Raw genomic sequence first — 23384 nt, 5'->3', positions numbered from 1 at the left:
AATATTTTTTACATCTAAGTTATATTTATTTTCATTTATAAGATTGGAACCCAAAATATTTTTTGAGAGGTTTAAGTTCAACTCCATTCAAACTAATAACTAGCTTGTTGATAAATATATTTTTGAAAATAATTATGAAAAAATAATCTTACCATAAATGATCATTTATGATTTGATGGCAATATAATCAAAAAATTCTAATTAAATTTTATATTGGATGGGGTGTAATTTGTAATTGAGCATTTTTCATCACATTATGTGATGATAAGGTGTTTTAACCATTTTTAAATACTTTACTTATTGTATACATATTATTATATGCATATGATTTTAATAACTTCTGAAAAAAAATTAAGATTACCATTTTAAAGTGATTGTTAGGTACCATGTTGCTTTCTTTAGGAATTAAGTATAGTTGTAGTTAGTATTTTATGCATACAAAAAATACATTGACTTTATAAATAAACACCGTTGAATTGAAATATGAAATCAAATATATAACTTTTTATTGAAAACTTTAATTTAAATTACTAATTTGATTTACCTAATAAGGTGTACATTTTAAAAAAAGTGACTATGATTTTTAGTAACACAATTAATATTATTTATTTATGAATATTATTTCAAATGTTTACACTTGGAATTAAAAGTCAAATTAAAAAAAATTTAAATTACAGAAAATAAATTAAATGTTAAGATCTTCAACCAACAAACAAGTGAATTCATTTTAACTAGAAGTCTCAGTTCAATCTTAAATATATAATTATATTAAATAATTGAATAATTGAAGAGAGAACTTTATCGTTTATAGTAATTATATTCAATTTAAACAAAAATTACATTGAGTAGATACATGTGATTTAAATAAGAAAAATTAAAATCTTATAATTTCTTAGTAAATATCGCTAATGTGTAGTTAGTTATATTTTTTTAAAACAAAATTAGAACAAAAAATGATACTTTTTTAGTTATTATGATATTGATGTGAGTTTTTATCAATTTTATTAATGATTAAATTCTCTATGTTAATCTTTTCTTTGAATTACATTATTTTGTTGGCACATTCAAACTCAAAATATTACTTAAAAAATCAAAACTTATAATTTTATTTGGACTATAGTCGTGTTGGTAGAGGAAACAGTGTTCTAATTCAAAACAGGTAATAAAGTTTCTAAACTCTAGAAACACTTACAAAACTCATGATCATCTTAAACTAAGAGTAGTATTTTGAATAACTAACAATATCTTTAACAACTCTTTCGCTGCTTTAACTTTCAACCATTTATTTCTATGGTTTTAATTCTACGCGTAAAACTTTTGTGATGAAATATGAAAGTTATTGCATTCATTATCGTGATATTGACTGGTAGCTAGTAACATTTTTCATGGTTAGGTGATGGAGTACTTTCCAACGCACTAGATGAAGTTTAACTTTGCTTTCTTTTAGAGATAGTTAATTAATTATCTTTTCCAAAGTTTCTCCTAGCATGCAAGAAGCATACTTCTTATTTTATTATGTATTTATTTATTGGCGGTAAGCTTTAAGCCTTGAACCATACTTGAATGTTCTTTTCAGTTTAATTACTTGTATTATAGAAAAATAGATATGTACTGGAGAAAATGAGACAGCTTAATTATAGAAAGATCGATAAAACAAGTACAAATGAAAATACTGGGCACCTGCGGCCTTAGTATATGGTTAATATGTACCGAAATTAAATGTCACTCATTTTTATATTTGTTATCAGTGAAGAGTTTTCTTCCTTCAGAAAAGACGTGCAAACAATCAATGAGTCAAAGAATTTTTGTGTGACGAGACCACTTGTCAAACCCATATTACATTCAGACTAACTGAAATACTCTTTTAAATATAACTCAACTTAACTGAAAAATTACAGGAGTTTAGTTGAATCTTTAATGTAATTAGTAAATATTTCATTCATAATAGTATATATATATATATATATATATATATATATATATATTAGTTTTTGTGTAAAATTAAAAAGTATAAAATTCAAAATGTCATCGTAACGTTTATGTAATAAATTGTACTGCAGTATTAACTATGATCAGAATTCAAAAATATTTTGTAGATAATAAAAAAGTTTAGATGAATTGAATTTCAATATCTTATTAAAGACCATAATAGGTCTCGAAGTTGAATGCAGTGCTTGCAAAATTTTCAAAAAATATTTTAAACTTCATAAAAAAGTGATATTTTAATACTTTCATTTAATTTTACCTCGTCTTCAAACATGTTACTGGTCTAGATGATATTTAAGTGTATAGGATGTAGATGTAGTTTCATGATTGAAATATTGTGAATTGATTTCTTGGCAATTTACTTAAATTGAGAGAAAAATTAAGGAGATGTTTGGTTTGGTTTTGGATTTTTAAAAATCAGAAAATGAAAACAATAAATTTTCGTTTTCAGTTGAGAATAAAAATCTTATTTCGAGTAAAATGAAATTGTGGTGACAATGAATGTAATTTTAAGCAAATATAAAAATACAAAAAGACAAGAAGTCAATATATCGTAAATTTTCAGTATTTTTATTTCATGAAAACAAAAAACAAGAAGTCAAACCAAACATGTTTTTAGAATTCTAATCTTTTAAAAATGAAAACAATTTTCAGAAAATAAAAACATGAAATGAAAACACAAAATAAAAATGTAAACCAAATACCCTAAGAAATCCATTATTTTGGTTTCAAACGGAAAGTTAAATCAATGTGATTGATGATAGATCGAATATTATCCTTATAATTGAAATAAGAAATTTTCTATTTGACTTCGAAATTCCATTGACTATCACACATGTTTTGTCTAGGCCTAGCTATATATTGTCAAAATGATCGATCCTATCCTTGACAAAAAATATTCAACTCAGTGTCACAGGCTTCAACCCTTTGATAATCAAGAGATGACTTCAGTAGTCACAAATGAATCACACTACATACATCAAGTAATTCTCACCAATAAATTAATAAATACGACCTGTGTTTTAAAATTAAACATGAGGTATTGTCAGGGAAGTGGTACTCAGAAGCTACTACGCATTCAATTTTGTCAACCAACCAGGGTGAACAAAAAATTACACCTAAAATACTTATAATAAATAGTTTTCGCTGAAGGTTTTATACAAATTAACCATCAAATGCTTATTTTAGGTACAAATAAACCATTAAATACTTTTAATAATAGTGAAATATGAATTCACATGGTCAAATCTTAATTCACATTGTTTTATATATATATAATTTTAGATGCTTATGAAAGAACTAAAAAATAACTATAAATGTTGGACCTACAAGGAAAGAACTTGAATTTTAAATTATGAAAATAAGTTTAATCGTTTGAGAATAAAATGAAATGATAGAGGATAACGAATTTAATTAATTGAACATAATTACCATTTATCAATTCAATTCATACACCTTTGTATTCCTATCAGAAAACAAAAGTTACCAAGGTTAATTTGTCTTTAAAGAGAACCATAAAGCATTAACATAACGAAATTAGTTCAATAGAAAAAAATTCCCAATATGGAATTTTCTCATTATTAATTTTTCCTCAATTTTATTTGTTTTTTTTAAATTGATTCTCAAATTCTCTTCTTTAAATCAATTCTAAATCAATACTCCTTAAATTGCTTCCCTTTTGTTTAATTTTAAATGAAATGTGATGATTAATTGCAAAATCAAACACATAATTCCTGTGAAAGAACATTATTTTGTTACTTGATGATACCGTACGCCCCTAACATTTTTTTTATTGACTAGATTTTGAACCGTGCAATGGGATAAACAAGATGCTTTGTATTATATTAATGTTATATTTTTTTGTTAAATTTTAAACATTCAATAAATTATATTTACATAAGAAAAAAGACAGAAGAAAATACATTCAAATTAAAATTATTTTAATTAAAAACATAATTTTACTATAATAATTTATTTATTAATGTAACTTTGGATAATTGTTCATCCTATTAAGTGAAAATTTCTACTTATTTTTATAAAAGAAAAATATAAATCGTTATATTTTATATATAGTTTTTATTTTAATATATTGACATATACATATCAATGTCTAAAATAAAATAAAATTTTGTCTAGATAGAATAAAATCATAAATATTTAAGCGAAGGGACAACAAAAGAAAAACAAATAATTATTTGTTTAAAAATTAATTTTAAACACAAATTTTTCATGGATTAAATAACAATATGATTATTATGCTGTTTTTATTTGATTTTTTATGTAATTAAATTTCTTGTTTTTATAAAAAAATGTCCACCATCGTGTGTGTGATATTTTATTTATTTTATATGATAAGTTAAGTATAAATTTTTCTTGATACTTTAATGAAAAATATTCATCCTCATGTGTTATATTATTTTCATAAGTTCTTTATTTGTAAAATAAAATATACAAAAAATTATTTATATTAGAAAAGAAACAATCATAAAAATACATTAAAATTAAAATTAAAATTATTATAATTAATAAAATATAATTTCATTGTAACAATTTAAATATTAATATGACTTTATAAATTTTTTATTCTAGTAAGTTAAGTGAAAATTTTACTTGCTTTTATGTGAAAAAATATTCATCATTATGTGTTATATTTTACATACAATTTTTATTTTAATATATTGATATATAACTGTCAATGAATAACAGAAAAAATAAAATTTGCTTGGATAAAAAGTCATGAATATTTATTCAAGAGAAAAGATAATAAATAAAAAATGAATAATTATTTGCTTAAAATCAATTTTACACACTAATTTTGAATGAAAAAATAATGGTAATTATGTTTATTAAAATTTATTTTTTATATGTAATTAAATATATATTAATTATGTAAAAGAAACTTTAATTTTTTATTGAAAAAAAAATCTTTAGAAAAAAACTTTAATTAAAGATTTCACCACCTCTACTCCACGGCACCCACTCGATCAAATTAACCCAGTAGATATCCAGCAATACCGCAAGACGTAAGCAGCACCCTTCAAGCTCCAATTATATCCATCAATCGTTTGAAACGACCCTTAACCTTTTGTCGTCCAAGCTTAGCTTTAGACCCTGAAGTGAATTTTCTTTTATGTAATGATGTTCTGATATAATTATCTAATTGAAGAATTGGGTTTGGTCAACGCGTATATGTACTGACCTTAATGCAGTATATACACTGTTACGCTGGTTAAATTTTCAAAAAGGGATATGTTAGACTTAATAGATATCTTTATCAAGTAATATGTCGTGCTTAAACATGTTCTTTGCATTAGGAAAACAAGCCAAAGCTGTTTAAGCATATAATGAAGCTGACCTGTTTTCATGATTACCGGGTGTTCAATTAGGTCATCATGTCACAAACTTTATAGGTCAATGTATTTTTTTATATTTTAAATGGTGAAAAATTAGGTTTGTGAAAAAGAAAAAAAGAAGTTGACTAATTTTATGATTAAAGTAAGACGTACACAGGCCAAACTATTTATACGCATACTTATAAATGACTTAGTGCCGATTCACTAATAAATATTACATTGAAGACCTTTATTTTTAATTTATGTTCATAACCCCTACTTTAGCCAACTCTGATCTCATTGATTAGGTCAATGGATTTTATTTTTCACACAAGCTGCATTTTTATACCTAATAATCAGCAAACTTAGCTAGTTTATTTAGAGTGTCTGTTTTGCTTATTTTCTACATTGCAATGCACTTGCAATGTTAATCCATGTCTGTATATATTGTTATTGACGCTGACCGAGTATTCAAATTAATGTAGTTTTTTTCCAGTTATTATACGGCTCAAATATATGAGGATCTTATTCTTAATTATAAAACTCTACCAGTGTTTTATATTGATATATAGATGATAAAATGTGAACTCATTGATCTTTTTTATATTTTCACTAAGATTTAAAAAATCCTACAAATTTGAAACATATAATAGCAAAAGGTATCGTTTATGTATGTATATGATTACCGTTACCGAAATGCATAACAACCACGCTTAGCTATTAAGGGGGGAAAAACAAAGGAAGAAAAAAAGTGGCTAGCATTGCAGAAAATAATGATTGGCAAGCGCGTCTTCACCTTTTTCTTTTTAGTTTCTTTTGTTTGGCAATGTAAATAATGTAATTTGATTTTGCCAAAAGAAGTAAAGAACAACTGAACAAAGCCCATCACACTGTCAAATAGCTATATACTAGCTTTTTTTTTTTGTTATAAATTATAAGTTAAATTACTCATTTGATAGTTATAGTTTCATTATTTTTACATTTTTAGTCTTTATAATTTAAAAGTGGTCTTTTTGATCTCTATAATTTATATTCTAATTTTCTTTTTAGTCTCTGTAGTTTAGAATTATTCTTTTTAATTTCTATAGTTTACATTTTAATACTATTTTAGTTTCGGTAATCTGAATACTATAGAGACTAAAAAAATAAAAATCATGAAACTATATGGATTAAAAAAATTACTTTCAAAACTAGAGAGACTAAAAGAGAATTAAAATGTAAATTATAGGAATTAAAAAAATTACTTTCAAACTATAAACTAAAAAAGTAAAAATTATAGAGATCAAATGAGTAATTTAATCTAAACTATATGTACATGAATAAAAAGTTAGAGTAAATTCTGAAAGTAATATCTTAAAATTTCATGCACTATTATTTACCTTTTTTATAAAAAATATTGTTATTAAAGTTGTCTTTAAATTATATTTTTAAAATTTAAATTCATTATCACATTAATTTTTTTTAAAGATTTTATTGTATTATCATTTTAGTCCTCTATAAAAGTAAATATTATAATTAAAAAGTATTTATACCTTTAAATGAGTAAATTAATCGTTTTTTTTACAAATCCATCGTGACTATATATATAAAATTTAATTTGGAGAACTGGTTTGACAAAAAGTTAATAACACGATGATGCATAAAGTACAATGAATAGAATCCTTGGGGGAAAAAACGGAACCTTACTCAGCAAAAATAGTTAAAGGAAGCAAAGCTTCTATAGAATCCTAGAAGAGGCAACCTGGAATGAGCCAGGCCAGTCCAATAATACATGCTTTTTTATCCAATTATTTGCAAAAGTAAAGTACTAGCTATTTTATTAAACTTTTAACATATAGGTAAATTAATAAAAAAAGATAAACAATCAAACATTTTTTTGGGACAAAGTATTTGTTTTAGTTTTAACTACGCATATTTTTTATTGTGGACATTGATCTTTTTCAGGTACAAAACATTCACAATATATTATTGAGATTATCTTTGCTCTTTTAATAGGGATTTTTTCTCCCACAAAAAGCTGGCCGTTCTAGCTAAAGAAAAATATTAGAAATTTACTACATGAATTAATTATTTATGTTTTTCATGTAGTGTAAATATTTTCTCTTATTTGATTGATTGCGCTTATTTAATTATTGTTTACTCTTTTAATATGTCTATTAATTATTTATTTTCCATTTTTTAATAGTTTTGTCAAAATTAATTCTTGTGAATAGTTTTAATCAATTAAAAATAAAAGACTCTTACCAGAAAACAAGTATTTATTATACTTTTATACTCAATAAAATTTTCATTGATAGTCACTTAAAATGAATTCAGAAAGTTAATGTTAATAAATCGTTTTAAGTAAATTCTTCATTGAAAATTTAATTAATTAATGCCAATTTTTTTAATCCAAAAGAGAAGTTTACGAAAACGAAAGTTAATTTTTACGTTCCAAGAGAAGGGAATATTTAAGGTAGGGATCAACTGATCAAACATAGAACTCCTTAACTTTTTTTATATTATTTTATTTGTACTAGTATTTAACCTTTAAAGGTTCTGTCATTTTCAATAAAATTTCAATATTATTGGAAATATAGACTTTAGAGACAGCCATCAACAACTGGAAAAATAAAAAATAAAAAAGGAAAAGACCTACTGCTATAAAATAAAATATATAATAATAATAATAAGATAAAGAAATAAGCCAAATTCGATTTGAAAAAACTGAACCTTTAATCAAAATTCCAATGTCTTATCAATGACCCCTTTGAATTATCAAAGTGTCAACCATAATCCGGTTAGTCGGTTACTCTTCTCATTCATTCCATTGATGAGTTTTTTTCTCTCTTCAGCTGCCAACAATATAAATACTGAGAAGCAGCGAACCGTTTTTCATTCATTTGTTTTTTTCTCAAAACTCAACCCTCACAACACAACACACATAGTCACACACAATTGAACAAGAATCTGATGCACCAAAATATCACATATAGCATATCATAGTTTAGTTTTTTTTGTTTATCATTTAACACACACATATATAGTGGAGGCAGAAGCAAATTACTACAAAATTTGTTGGATTTATCATCATCAACAACAACTATGGCAGATAATGATCAATTTCAAGCAAGTGGGAACTGGTGGGAAACAGCAAGAAGCGTGAGGTATGAGAGCGGAGCATCACAGTCATCTTCCTCAGCCATCACCAACATAGGCAACAACTTTGGTTGGCAACAAGGTTCTGATATGGCAGACATGAAGCCAAGGTCTTCCATGGATTCTTCTTCTGTGGTTTTCCATGACACACAGAATAATAAGCTTCAGCAACCAGATTCTGCCACTTCAACTGACCCCAACTTGCATATGATGGGGCTAGGCCTTTCTTCCCAGACCATGGATTGGAATCAAGCATCTTTGTTGTAAGTGCATGCAATTTGTGTCAAGTCAAACACAATCAAACAACCCACAAAAAAAAAAAAAGAAAGAGAAAAAGAAGATATTTTGATCTCTTTTGTTTTTCTTTGATAACCCTTATACATAATATTTCTAAAAATCTAGTCTTTCTGTGTTCGAATAATATCGTATGATCTATGTATGTAAGACAAACATTAGGAAAGCCTTTTATTGTTGAGATTTTTTTTTGATAACTTTGCAATTCAGCATGATACAATAGAGTAAATAGTTGATCAATCTTCATGGGATTAGGTTCTGACTAGTTTTTCTTGTGTTTGTTTTGATGGTGATAGAAGAGGAGAGAAGGGTACGGAGAACAGTTTCCGGTCGATGCTGCAAGAGAATTTGAGCTCATCAAGGACCAATTTTCAGCAAGAAACTGGGAATATGGGGTTGTCTCAACAAGTTCAATGGAGGTCAGAGAAGATGTTCTCTTCAGAGTCTTCAACCAATGAGTTCAAGCAAGTGAATAATAGGGGTGGTGGTGGCTTCTCTTTGGATCAAAGCCAGTTTAGTCCTCAATATAGCTCTGGGGACAGCACAGTGACAAGCCAAGGGTTACCCTCTTCTAACTTTCAGATTGATTCTTCAGCCTTATATGGGACCCCTTCAATCTTGCAAGGACTATTGGGACCTGATCACAATAACCAACCCCAACAACAACAACCTATGAGTTTTCCATACCAAACAACAAGCTATGGGTTGAACTCTAATGAGTTGGTTCCTTCTTGGTCCAAAGTTCCTCAATTCTTGAGAGCTTCACCTCCAAAACAACCACCCAATAACCAGTTGCATTTCACTAACAACGCAACCTTTTGGAATGATTCTGAGGCTGCAAACAACAAAGATGTTCGCCCCAGCTTCTTCCCCTCATTGCAACCCCCTTTCTCTACGCCAAATTTTGAAGTACAGTCAAAGGTACTATTACTATACTATTACACAACCTGAGAACATATTTTACATATACCATATATCATACGCATACAAAGTTGTAAAATACATTGATAAGAGTGTATAGATTCTATAGAATCCATAGGAGGAAAGACTTCATATAAGTTAATCAGATTTTTTAATGGAGATGAGTCTTTTTGACAAAATTAATGAATTATAAAAAATAATCTATAAAACCATATTAATTATATATAGTACTAGTATATTATGTTATTAATTAGGGTTTGATGGGGTGTAAAGTTTTTAATTAATTCACATAGTTATAGTTTTAATTAATTTTGCAGAATATATCAGAAGTTAGGGAGTCAGGTACCGTGGTAAAGAAAAGTGGGAATGAGCCAGCACCCAAAAGGACCCGTAACGAATCACCATCTCCTTTGCCAGCTTTTAAGGTACAATAAGTGCAAGTAGCCTTTTAACAAGAAGGGAAAGCTAGTTCTTTAAACTTTTATTTTATTTATCTTTATTTATTTTTTTCTTTCCTTTGAATCCATAAACATGGATGTGAGCTTGTAATTCTGCTTTCTTGCCCTCTTAGGTGAGAAAAGAGAAGATGGGGGACAGAATCACTGCACTCCAACAATTGGTGTCGCCTTTCGGAAAGGTGGCCTTCCAATAAAATCATCTACAACCTATTAAGTGAATGATCATTTCACTTGTGAATTTATGTCATATAATAAGTGGGGATAAGAAAAAAAAATAACATGAATGATCATAGCAATTTTGATAATAATGCTGGTTAATTATTGATAAAAGATTAAAAATCTATCTTTTGTGTATTGTGTCAGACTGATACAGCCTCAGTGCTCTCTGAAGCCATTGAATACATCAAATTCCTCCACGAACAGGTCACTGTAAGTCCCATTACCCATTAAGATATTCTTATATAAAAAAAACAATTAAAAATAATGGCAAAATTTTCATCTTATATATATATATATATATATATATATATATATATATATATATATATATATATATATATATTTTCCCTTCTTTTTCAACAGGCTTTAAGTACCCCGTATATGAAAAGTGGAGCTCCAATGCAGATTCAACAGGTACCATTCGTACATAAAGATACTGCAATTAAATCTTCCATTTCTTTCTTCGTTTCTTTAATCATAGTATTGAACAAAATGCTTTTCTCTTTCAAATAGCAATACTTCCTCTCCTAGATGTATCACTTTTCTTTTTTACTACGTTTCAGTTAGAATCCTGACATTTTCACGTCATTTTTTTCTCACTGTATTACAAAATCATTTATTAGCCCACAATAAGTGTTAGCAATAAGAATTCCTCAGTTTATTGTTTAATGGAAATTAAATTATTTGTATACATATTATATATTTTTTTATACCAATAATATGAAATACTATACTAAATATTTAATGTATGAATTATATATCAATTACTAATAAAATTACCTAGTAATATTGTTAATCGAGTAATTATAAACACACATCTAGTTTAATTCCATTTAATTTTGCATTTGATTTTTTCTATATGTTTCACTTTTTTTCTTATCTCGTTATTTATCACATATATTTTCTTCTTCCCAAATCCACTCTAAAATGGGGGTAGACCCTTATATTTTTCGTTATTAATCTATGATATTTGTATTAATAATTTAATTTTCATTAAATAAAAATATCAAAGGATCGAAACTAATCTAATGTTGAATCATTAATATATGATATATTTTTCTACAATGCACTCATTGTAAAAGATTCTTTTTATCTCTCCCTCCCTCTTCAAATGATTTCATATATACGTTACAAGGAGTGAAAAAGAGTGCAAAGAAAAAAATAATGTGAAACTTATTACTCTTATTAGAAGGAAAAGGAAAGAGATAGGAAAGGGAGTAAGATGCACATTTGATTCTCAGGAGGCACTGATGCTGATAACTTTTTTCTCTCCAAATTTAGCGATTTATAATGTTTTTTTTTTTTGCCTTTTGTTGCAGAATTCTGGCAAATCTAAGGAAGCTGAGGGTCCAAAGCAGGATCTAAGAAGCCGAGGGCTATGCTTGGTGCCTGTTTCGAGTACATTTCCCGTGACTCATGAAACCACAGTTGATTTTTGGACACCAACATTCGGAGGAACTTCTAGATAACAATAATATTAAGGGTAAAATGTGTTTTAGTTCTTTAATTTTTTTTATCAAAATTGTTTAGTCCATATTTTATAAGAGAAATATTTTGGTCTTTGTATTTTATAATGGATGAATTTCGTCTTCTTTATAAAACCTATGGTACTAAGATAAGGGATGAAATTCATCTATTATAAAAATTACAAGGACCAAATTTTGAAGAAAATTAAAGAAGCTAAAACACATTTTACCCTAATCCTAATAATGGAGTGGATGGAGAATTGGGACACGGAACCAATACCCTGCAAGTAGCTAGCTAGGACATGCATGTACCTTATCACACACCTGGCCTGCAAGTTGGGAATGATATGATGAAAGAAAAGCGAAACAGAAAGAGAACACGGAAGCCCACATAAATATGTAAAGGTAGTTAGTTCTGCAGGGGTGTGGAAAAGATGTATTTAAAAGAGATGGGGGAAAATGTGTTTGAAAGAGAAAGAAAGCGAAATGACCGTTCAAAAGATAGCCATAGTTGGACCAACTACATTCAGAATTATGCTGGGTTTGGGGCAATATTGGGACCATTGGGGGCAGAATAAGTTGTTGTAATAATTGAAGAATTATGCTTAGAATAGTGGGATTAATTAGGCGTGATAAAATTGCTGAATATATATAGAGAAAGTTAAGTTCTTTCTAATTCCTAGACTAAACAAGAGGAAGAAATTGTTGTTAGCACAAGATAAAGGAGCTTTATTAATTTCTTGTTGCTATTTGTGAATAGAGCTGGCACTACGTACCTTTATCTCTAGAGAAAAAAGAATTTAATTTGAGAGAATCATTGAAGTATAGAATAGAAGTGTGAGTGAAGGGATGCGTCATTTGATTGGAAACCGCACTTTTTATTTGTTTATGTCTTTGGAATAAGTAAGTGGAAGTCAGAAGGTGGCCCACGCTCCTCCTTTAGGGTTTTCAAAAATTTTCAAATAAATGTTTTATTTAACAGAAAGATTAATTAGAAATATATTTATATTTGTAGATGCTTTTTCACATGCTTTTGTGCTTTATACCGAATGGCCACATAGGTGCCCTTCCATTGGAAGTATGTGTAGAAAGAAAAGAGGAAATTCATGAATATTTATATCCTCTGATGAGGACTTCTGGATTAGGTCATATAAGGTCCTCATTTTGAATACCCTATGTGCCCGTCATTGTCTATTTCTTCTTTCTGAAAAAAATCAAGACGACCCCGCAAGATATTCAAATGAACGTACATATAAATGAATATATATGTACCTTAGCTATGTTTAAAGAGAAATGACATTTTCTACCTAGAATAACCACTAAAGCTTAATTGATGAGGGCGTGCTTGTTTTATTTTTATAATGAAAATCCTTTCCATTGTGTACAAATTCTAATATAAAATCTACAACTAATTAAAATTAGTTTAAAATTAATTTTATAAAAATCAATTATACGTCTAACTTTCAAACAAACCGGCACCTAGTTTAGCTAATCTATCATATATAGTATGGTGGACCACGGCACATTTTTATATATAAAAGTCCTACTACCAAGGTACAATATCATTTTTTTAATATATGAAGATACTTATAACTCAATGATATTCTTCCTTTTCTTGTATTATGGTAAGAAAAAAACAAATAAAAAATAACAAGAACATTGACAATAGCACAACAAAAGATAATTAATAAGATACCATTAACTAAAAACAAGTATTTCCAATTACACAAATATGTCACTAACCTCCAAAATTTATTCATAATTTAATATTTTTAACAAATTTTCGACAAATCAAGATCTACTGATAAAATACTCATAATAAATATCAACTGATGAAATTTTATGTTCGTCCGTAATTTCTGACGAATATATTCATCGATAAGAGATCGTCACTAATTTTCGACAGATATATGACTTTACATATCAAGAAATTACATGATTGATATATATCTTTAAACATAGCAACTTTTTTTAGGGTTTCATTTCTAACGATTTTGTTCTGGTCCAGGTGGATGGCGCTCTTGTTATTTGAAGTACTTTACTAAATCTCACTTTCTACACCTTCTCTAGCAAGATCTGAATACAGACTAATGCAAAGATGGAGCATCTAAGCATTATAATCATTATTATGTTAGCTAAGCTAGCCTGTCATGGGGCTCCACACTACTGTACCAGCCTAACTGCTTTCTTAAAAATTTGTCTTCATTAAGGAATTGTCATATGTGATAATTCATTTGCTTCTCCTTTTTGCTATCTCAGCACCTGAACTTATTTATTTAAGAAAAGGAGATTGTTTTGTGGATAACATTTGGCATTATGGTATATAATTTGAAAGAGATTAGAAGTGAATAACAAAGGAACCAGGCCCAGCGGTGAGAACCATATTTCATTGTCGTGATTTTTATGCACCCAGCTGATAGCAGCTGAGTAGGACAATATTTTGAACAAAATTTAGATAGTTACATAAATGTTAGTATTAATATTCTTTAACTAAAATTAATAATTGATATATTTTATCTCCATAACTATTATTAACTTTTACATGATCCCTAATTTCAACTTAGTAACATAAAAATGTCGTCTGAGTAATTTCTATTGTATTTATGCACTCTTTGTATCTTTATATAAGTGTTGTTTTATCATTTTTTTTACAAATTATCTATCATTTTCAATGTATATATTTTTTACTGAATCTATCATTTTTAATATTAAAAACATATTTACTATTGTTTTCCATTTACATTTAAAAACATAATATTCTGATAACTATAAAATTAGATTATTTTTGTAAGATATGAAATATTAAAAATATGTACTGCTAAAAAAAAGGATAATTTAATTTAGACACATGGCACCTATGGAATTGCAATGAAGGAATAACAGGAATACTTCTAGTTTGGCACCTTTTTCTTTCTTTAACCGATAACAATAAACTCGTTTAATTGTTTATAACAGTTTATGTCGCATAATTCTATAAATGATTGCTAATCAACAAAAGTCATTGATACCAAAGTCCATATGGATAAAAAAGGGAAGGAATAAAATCATCAAATTGTTCAAGTCCATATACCAATTATATAAGGATTCCATAATTAATTTCTCTCTTTATGCTATCTTATACAACTCCCGAGAGACAAGTATGTGCTTAACTTTATTTCACTCATAACTTTTATCATGTTCAGCATTACATTTATACAAGCAAAGAAGAGAAGAACATTGAGCTGCTTAAAATTATCAGTAACCATATTACAAGCTAAGACTATATATAAGTATATAATATTATAACTTCTATAAAGATTCCATTCCCAGTTTTTCTGCGCATCATGTGTAATGTCAGGTTCATCATCACGTTTGGAAAGGACCGTGCCATTGGAATCCATAAAAATTAACTTGCTGCTGAAATTCATGAGCGTGGCTAGCTGAGAAAAGATAAGAGGGCAGGCACTTTTTGTCATTAAATGATGGAATAAGATGCTGCAAAGCCAGAATTAGAAACCCATTGATGCATACTAATGATAGGGAGTGAGAAAAAATTAGAGGAAAAAGTGGACCAAAATACGAAAAATCTGTAAATCACACTGGATTTCTTTCACAACAAAGTGAAAGGAAGACCAATGTTATTCTCTCATCAGAATATTTTCTTTCCATATATGACTGATTATTTGTCCTGCATGGACTGTCTAATCAATAAGCACCTATATATTTTATTTCTTTCAATCAAATTAATGCATAATTCTTTTATTTTATTTTATGTAACAAAGTGTAAAAAATTAAGAAATCAACTAAATTGTAACTGTAAGACATGGAGATGGAGGATGGGATATGGTGCCAATTAATTTACACATCGTATTCTCATCAATCACTGTCATTAAATAATTTAAGGAGGCTAATCTATCTCTATATAATCCAAACCAACAAGATATTTATAAATGAAAGACTGTAAGCTGTGGCGTAATAGTGTGTTATGCCCTGGCATAGATAGAGACACATCAAACAAATAAAAAAAAACTTTTTTTTTTCACGTGAATATAAGAAAAATAAAGATTGAGTATTGATTTTGTTATGAAAAAAAATGAAAGAATAATGAGGTGTATGATTATCTGCAGACCTCAACATAAAAACTATGAGAATTGAAATAACTTGAACTCCGTTGGTTTGAATTGAAAAGATGAGACTTTAATTTCTTTCGTCCATATGGTTTTATATTAGATTAATGAGATATGAAAACTCTTATATATCAAATATTTCATTAATATTTATAATTTTTTTTATCACATTATATCATCTAGTTATTATACTTATATTTTATCCTATTTTCTTTTCTCTTTCTCACTTTAGGTGTCAAATATCACCCAAATGTACACGGATTATTTTTCTTTATATTATGTTTCGCTTGGATAAGAATTTAGAAGTGAAACAGAGAGAAAAGAAATATGAAAAAAATAGAAAAGATAAAAATAGAGGAAAAATAAAATAGAAAAAAATGTTTTGATAGATAAAAAAAAATAAGTAAAAAAATTTAGCTCCACTTGTTTGGATGAATGGAAAATAGAGAAAATAAATAAGGGAATTATATAAAAGAACATTTTTATAATAACTAAAAAATAAAATATTTAAATCTGATATTTTTTCTTAACAAAAATTATTTATTATTTATAAAAATTATATTATAATTTTTTTAAGAATTGAAAAAAATGAAAACCAAAGTGATAATTTCCCTCCTCTTTTATTTCAATTTGGTGGGAAATATTTTCTAGTGGTCCTATAGAAATAATTTATTTCCTTCTTTCTCGCAAGTTATTCCTTTATATCTTTGATGTGAAGAACTAGGAGCTTTGAACAATTAGAAAGGAATTGACTTTAGATCTTTGGGAAGACATGAAATAAGATTACGGTGTTCCTCCGCTCTCTGACCATTGTTCATGCACGATTCATATTTTATGGACGGACAAATGCTTGAAGAGAGTGAAGAGAGCGTAAGCGATGTTCGAGCAGAATCTGTGTTTTGGGCTTGAGTCATCCATTTGTTGGGTTGCAACATGCGTTGGGAGTGTGGTAGCCGAGGCATGTTGAAAATATATATCTAAATATCTTTCATTTGAATTTGAATAAGTTAGTTTTTGGGAAATTTGATCATTTTTAAATTTTTAGATAAGGATATGATCTTATTATTTAATTTTAATAAGTCATTAGTTTGATTTTAAGATTAAGATAATGTTAGTATTTAGTTATTTTTGTTTTACACTTTTGCTCTCTATTTAAAGCTCATGAATAAAATATTTATGAAGCTTTTCCAGATAACACATCTCATGTTCGTTTAAAAGTGTATTTTCTTCACAAAAACTCAATATACATTCTTTCCTTCTACTTTTAACTCAAACAAGAGAAGAAAAAAAAGTAATTTTTTTTTTTACCAAAAACTTAAATATTATCTCATTTTCTATTCCTTTGCTTTCATTTTATTCCTTTTCTTTATTTCTTCTTACCCTTTGCTTTGGACACCGTTTCAACTTTCAATTTTAATATATGACTACAACGGTAAGCTGATAACGATTTAAAACACCTGCAACTTTGATTTACATTTTCTCAATTTATATACTACTAAATAATAATTTCTAATGTGCATGAACAAATTATTTGTTGTACACATATACAAGTATAACAAAATTAATTTCTTCAAACACGCCATCTTTATTATATACGAGAGAATAATAAAGCCGATTCTCTACTCAAACTGGTCGTTGCAATGTTTATGTGCTTAACGGGGCAATACAAAAGATAGGAACAAGTACTGTTTCCGCCTAACACTAAAGGACTAGACACAAACTTTCCTCATTCAACAAATTGCAACATCCACTGCAACATGTAACACTCATACAAAGCATTTCCTTTACCAAGATTAGAAAGAAAAAAAAAATACTTGCAAGCACAGAAAAAAAAAACTCAATATATTTCAAGTCTAAAAATTGGACAATGATTTTCAAGCAATATTGTGGTATGGTTTAATAATAATAGTATGATCTAATATGAAGGCAAGGCAACATTATGCAGCTTGCTTGAGCTTCTTTGTGATGCCAGCAATGTACTTCCCTTGGTGGAATGCTTGTTGTAACTCAAGCTCACTTGGCTGTCTTGAGCCATCACCGGCGTAAGTTCCAGCACCATATGGACTTCCACCTTTCACTTTCTCCATCTCAAACATGCCGGCACCGAATGTGTAACCAATTGGAACGAATATCATTCCATGATGAACCAGTTGAGTGATAGCAGTGAGTCTGTCAAGGATTCCACATGTTAATATTTGATTCATCTTGGTAATGGATTAAGAAACCAAGAACTACGATAGAGGGCCCTTACGCTGTAGTCTCTTGTCCACCACCTTGTGAACCGGTGCTGTAGAAGAGGCCAGCAGGCTTGCCTGCAAGCTGTTGTGCTCTCCATAAGCCTCCAGTAGCATCTAGAAAGGCTTTAAACTGAGCAGCCATCATTCCAAACCTTGTTGGGAAGCCGAATACAAAGCCATCAGCCTCGGATAGTTCATTGGGGGTAATGACTGGTACGTCACTCTTGGGTGGTGCACTCATCTTACCAAGCACCTCATCCAGCAGTGTCTCAGGTACCTGTTCCCAGGTTCAACAACGTTAGCAAGTTCTATTAAAAGAAAATAATTGTTTACAATCTTCTTTACTGACAGAAAAATGTTTACATTTCTTCTCAAATTTAGCAAGAATGAATTTGGAAGCATAGTTTTGCTCCAAGAGACTACACAGTACAGAGTATACCAAAGTTATCACACAAGAATTATTTGGAAATTGAAGGCAAGATCCTCCTGCTATATAGCACTAGTATAGAGAAAATAAAGGGTATGTTTGATTTCCTTCTCACTTTTTGGTTTTAAAAAATTGTTTTCTAAGAACAATTTCATACGACTCAGCAATCATTTTCTCATCCAAAATTTTTAAGATATGAAAATTGCTTTCAGAACAAGTGTTTTAAAAACCAAAAAACAGACACAACTGGGAGATGTTTTCTCATTCTTTATTTTTCATCTTGTTCAACCTCTCCCTCAATTCCACTCTGTGTCTTGCATTACTTTCTACCAATTGTTTTAATAAACCTGTTTAGCTTCATTTTGAAAACTAAAAACATTTTTAGAAAATAGAAATCAAACACACCCAAATTATCTGAAAGTACATGGGCAAGGGGTGATAATGAAGGAATTTAGCCAACAAAGTATTTGAAACTAACCATGTAGCAGTTGGAAGGCAAGCACAATAATGTTGATTTGAAAACCATAAATAATAGTGTAATAGACATTATACTAGTTATTTTATTTTATTTTTTCTTAAAAGCATTTATTTGCTCTACAGAGGAATTAGCCTTAGCTCTGGAACTGATGTTGCTTCCCATTTGTAATTTCATGCTATGATACAATGGAATGCACAAGAAATGTAAATTATGAAACATAAATACATGCCTGCCATAACTTGGCCTCAACACCTTCCACAGAGGAAGCCCCTTTCTTTATTTCTTCTGCTAGTTTCTCAACATGCCCATACATGGAGTAGTACCTGTCAAAGCAATGTTAAAACTACATTTTGTAATTAAAGCTAACAAAATCATGTTCAATTAACTTTATTGATGACATGAAAGGGGAATTGAGCAAAATTCTTAGGGACAATAAAAAAGAAAGGAAATTGATCAACATAACAAATGGCAAGAAGCATAAACACAAAAGGTTACAATTACCTTTAGAATTATATAAAACAAGAGTGCATAAGATTAAAAAGAATTGCAACATATGCCAATAATTTTTTATGGATCATATGCGTTATAAACAGAGCAGTTATCAACCTCCGAAGTCTGAACACCCAAAATTACTTGTAGAAACTTGATATGTGTAATCTAAGATTTCCAATTTTGACCAACAATCAAACACTTGAATTATCCCTACTTTGTTTGCCCTTCAGAAAATTATTTTGACCAACAATCAAACACTTGAATTAGTTGACCTTGAAGTCAAAATTGTGTCAGTTTAAAAACTGACACAATGAAAGTTACTTATCATCATTGCTTGCATTGTTGCCCATGCTGCATGAATAGGAACTTATGACATGAATTCACTCATGCCCATGGAAATTAAACTTGTAAAAAAGTAACAAGTAAGGCCACTAAGAAATTAGCAAATATGGACAATAGGGCCTTTAACAAATACATCATGGCTGAACCAAAACAAGGGATCAAAAGTCCAACCATGAGAACCAAAATATGAGAGCAAAACCTCTGCTAGAAGATAGAGCAGGGTCCTAAATGACTGTGCAGCAGAGAAAAAATTATCATCCTCACTCAACATTGAAAAGATTAGAGAACCGCAATGCAATATTGATGAACTATTAAACATAAGTACATAACCAGTAGTAAATATATTTGCAAGAAATGGAATTGGTTGATTTGAAAATCAAACAGAAACACTTTTTAGTTTCCTTTCCTAAATTCTATTCCATTCATTCTAAATCAAGTGCCAACTTAACCAGTTGGCATCAACAAAAATATTTAGAAGTTCAAAACTTTGGAAGATCAATTTACTGTTTTACACTAGCAATCCTTTGTCCCCTTTGATAGCAATCATTACCAAAGTGACTACTGAATAAAACTAATCTCAGAAAACTTACAGAACAATACAAAAGTCAATATGTTCTCTGTTTTTTTTCATCTCAAATAGATATATTTATTTTATAATGAAAATAGCAGCTAGATAGGTAAAGAAACAAAAGAGCCAAAAACACATCTCATGTAGATTTCTGTTGCTGTAGACGTATGTCCATAAATAACTACTGCTTTAGTATTACCTGTGAGACCAAATAGCTATTGTTTTATACATTAAGATTGCAATTAGAGATCCCCAGAGCCATACTGAACAATTATTCACTTTCATTCATTCACTCAATTTTACATCTTGCCTACAAATGAAAATAACAAAATTGATACTGCCTTTAGATAAGCAAATTTGAGATGTTCAGTGTTCACACATATTACAACTGTATAAACAAAATCTTGTCTGATGTGATGTATCACAAGAGAAAGGATGAATCATATCATCAACAAAAACTATTTATTGCTTGCATACTAAATTGAAAAGAAAAAAGAAACTACTAAAATTTTTTACTAACAAAGCAATTGTGATGCCGACATTAGCACCAGTGCTTCAACTGATTTCTATTTTTCATTATAGTAAATAAAAGAAATATTTACACATTTTTTAATCAACATACTTCTAAGATTGATGACTGAGATAATGTTGATTCTAATGTAAAACACCAATGCTTTAACAATAGCCATTTTTTTTTTTCAAAATCTGAGATTTTAGTTGTAATTTCACCAAGTCTATTAGAAAAAACCACAAAATTATATTCTCCTCTTTGAGGTAAATCAGCACAGTATATCTGAAACAAATGAATATCGTTGCTGTGATGCCAAATTACATAACAAGTCTATAAACATCTTAATTCAATTATCTTCCATTTTTTTTAATAAAAATCCAACTCATAATCAGGTAAAGGAAACTAAGGAAAAATAGCTTTTCTGCATAGGATGATTCTGATTACTACCAAACAAAATGCAGAACAATTCAAAAAACAAACGCATAAAGAGAACAACAAACTTACAAAAGGGATTATGTGTCATCAACACCATTCTCCCAACAACTCCAAAAGAAAAAAAAAATACTCCTTCCCCACAACGATCAAACAAAAACAAACCAATTCTCCATCACATAGTACATAGAAGACCACAGTCAAAACAACAATGCATCTGAACAAAGAAAACTGCCACACCCCCCAGATCTTCAATTAGGCTTTCGAAAGGCTCGAAATTTGATAACCCATTGAAGAAGTGAACAAAACCCAGAAAACAAAATCTTATCTTGATCGAACAAATAACAAAACACGGCACAAAAATAAAAGTGAAGCAAAAAAAAAAAACACTAACGACAACGACAGTACAAACTCAGAAATTAACGAAGACGATAAACAGAGCTTAAAATAACAAAATCCATTATTATAAGAGAAAAAGGGTCTAACATACACAATATAAACTTTGACAGCCATTGATGAAGTCTTGCAAGGTCTCCGAATTAGTTCACCTAAACAAAGCACTAACGTTGACGATAGATAGAAAATGGAGAAGGAGCACTACATACATATATATATATATATATATATATATATATATATTATGAATTTGTGATGTGTACTTGCACATTGGATTGATGAGCTTGGCTAACATAAATAATAATTTTTAATTAGTGGCTAATTTTTTTATTTGCTTTTTGGGTTTGGCTTTTTGTACGTTTGTAGGTGAAACGACACCGTTGCCTACAACACGCTTAATGATGATAGGATGGTGTCACGCACATCATCAATTCATCATCATCATGGTTTTCGTGAACTAATGCAGTTCCTCTAGAAGCTGTCAATTTTTAAACTTTTATTACGTCATTTTTCAATAAGTAAACAAAATAATATTTGTGCAATTATTTGATCTTTCTATCCTTTTCTTTATGACTTTATCCCATCTTTCACTTTATGTTTCTTTTCTTTCTATTCTTTTAATGATTTTATCAACAATTTTACTCGAATCAAGTGAAATTATTGTGTTCTTTTAAAAATATTTAACATAACCAGGTATCAAAAATCAAAATTCTTTTGGAGCTGGATTTTTAAACAACTAGCAATGACTTAATTCAGAACGATTGTAGTTCGTATTATTAAAAAGAATAAACACAAAAAATTATTACCTTAATGTAAAAAAAAAGAATAAACATGAAAATTAAGTTTTAGAGTTTATTTGAATTAATTTATTTTATACTTAGAATGGCTTATTATTAAAATTTTATTGGAAGAACTTTAAAGGAATTTTTTTCTTAAAAATTAAGTGAACTCAGAGTTGCACCTAAGATGCGTTTTGAATCAGTTCATAACAACTAAATGTTATCAAATATAAATGTAAAGAGATGAATTATTGGGTATTTGGTTTAATTTATAAAAAATAAATAATAACTTTTTGTTAACTTTTCAAAAGAATTTATGAAAACAAAATTTATTTTTCTCAAAAATAATCATTTCAAACAAGTCTTGAGCATAGAGTTAATGATGAGATTTTTCAATGGTATTTGAATTAAGAATTAAAACCAATGAGTGATGTGGGGCAACGGAGAAAGGTGGGGTTGGTGGGATCAAAGCCGTTGAATTGGTTCGGTTGGTCTAATGACATAAGGCGTGGTCATGGGTTGTGAGTTGTGAATGTGATTGGGGTTCACCAAGAGTACGATTTGCGATAAAAAAATGATGCAAGTTTAAGTGTTCATAGAATTTGCAGCAATTGCTGAATTAGGTTGATGGCGTTTGACTTTTCTACGATTTCGGGTTTGACATCAACAAAAAGAATTAGATAACGTATCACATACTTGCTGAGCTAAATTTATGGGTAAATATTGTTGGAACCCTAATGTTTGTTAACGATTGTGATTTGTGTATATAGCCATGCTAAAATGGGTGAGTATGTGTTTGGAA

General features: G+C 28.7%; 2 protein-coding genes across 6 annotated transcripts; one reads left to right on the top strand and one right to left on the bottom strand.

The window, feature by feature from the left end:
• The first annotated feature begins 8089 nt into the window (after nt 1-8089).
• Nucleotides 8090-14119, top strand: LOC114377522 (transcription factor bHLH123-like). 4 transcript variants are annotated; one of them, XM_028336067.1, is made up of 8 exons: nt 8092-8719; nt 9047-9671; nt 9989-10096; nt 10243-10308; nt 10493-10558; nt 10712-10762; nt 11668-11831; nt 13823-14119. In XM_028336067.1, exons 1-7 carry the CDS (start codon nt 8403-8405, stop codon nt 11815-11817), a joined length of 1383 nt encoding a protein of 460 aa, XP_028191868.1. In that variant the 5' UTR covers nt 8092-8402; the 3' UTR covers nt 11818-11831; nt 13823-14119. The 4 variants fall into 4 exon arrangements, with proteins under 4 accessions (XP_028191869.1, XP_028191870.1, XP_028191868.1 ...); XM_028336068.1 differs by lacking the exon at nt 13823-14119 and having other exon boundaries at nt 8090-8719; nt 9050-9671; nt 11668-12958; XM_028336069.1 differs by lacking the exon at nt 13823-14119 and having other exon boundaries at nt 8090-8719; nt 10493-10552; nt 11668-12958.
• Nucleotides 14120-17485: 3366 nt separating this feature from the next.
• Nucleotides 17486-22056, bottom strand: LOC114376589 (NAD(P)H dehydrogenase (quinone) FQR1-like). 2 transcript variants are annotated; one of them, XM_028334764.1, is made up of 4 exons: nt 21898-22056; nt 19292-19385; nt 18172-18434; nt 17486-18089 (listed from the first exon to the last, which is right to left on the bottom strand). In XM_028334764.1, the coding sequence occupies exons 1-4, from the start codon at nt 21918-21920 to the stop codon at nt 17858-17860; spliced, it is 612 nt and encodes a 203-aa protein (XP_028190565.1). In that variant the 5' UTR covers nt 21921-22056; the 3' UTR covers nt 17486-17857. The 2 variants fall into 2 exon arrangements, with proteins under 2 accessions (XP_028190565.1, XP_028190566.1); XM_028334765.1 differs by lacking the exon at nt 21898-22056 and adding an exon at nt 21480-21779 and having other exon boundaries at nt 17541-18089.
• Between the last annotated feature and the right edge of the window lie 1328 nt (nt 22057-23384).

The sequence above is a fragment of the Glycine soja genome, chromosome 11 (genome assembly GCF_004193775.1).
Source record: "Glycine soja cultivar W05 chromosome 11, ASM419377v2, whole genome shotgun sequence".
Classification (NCBI taxonomy): Eukaryota; Viridiplantae; Streptophyta; class Magnoliopsida; order Fabales; family Fabaceae; genus Glycine; species Glycine soja.
This window is presented reverse-complemented; position numbering and strand designations above follow the sequence as displayed.

What these genes read in the sequence shown, in the direction of transcription:
- LOC114377522 (XM_028336067.1), top strand. Translation starts at nt 8,403, where the DNA reads ATGGCAGATAATGATCAATTTCAAGCAAGTGGGAACTGGTGGGAAACA. An exon ending in CTCCTTTGCCAGCTTTTAAG is followed by an intron (nt 10,097 to 10,242) that starts GTACAATAAGTG and finishes TTGCCCTCTTAG; the next exon opens with GTGAGAAAAGAGAAGATGGG. An exon ending in TCCTCCACGAACAGGTCACT is followed by an intron (nt 10,559 to 10,711) that starts GTAAGTCCCATT and finishes CTTTTTCAACAG; the next exon opens with GCTTTAAGTACCCCGTATAT.
- LOC114376589 (XM_028334764.1), bottom strand. Translation starts at nt 21,920, where the DNA reads ATGGCTGTCAAAGTTTATATTGT. An exon ending in GCTGTCAAAGTTTATATTGT is followed by an intron (nt 19,386 to 21,897) that starts GTATGTTAGACC and finishes TTGCTTTGACAG; the next exon opens with GTACTACTCCATGTATGGGC. An exon ending in GGTGGACAAGAGACTACAGC is followed by an intron (nt 18,090 to 18,171) that starts GTAAGGGCCCTC and finishes AATCCTTGACAG; the next exon opens with ACTCACTGCTATCACTCAAC.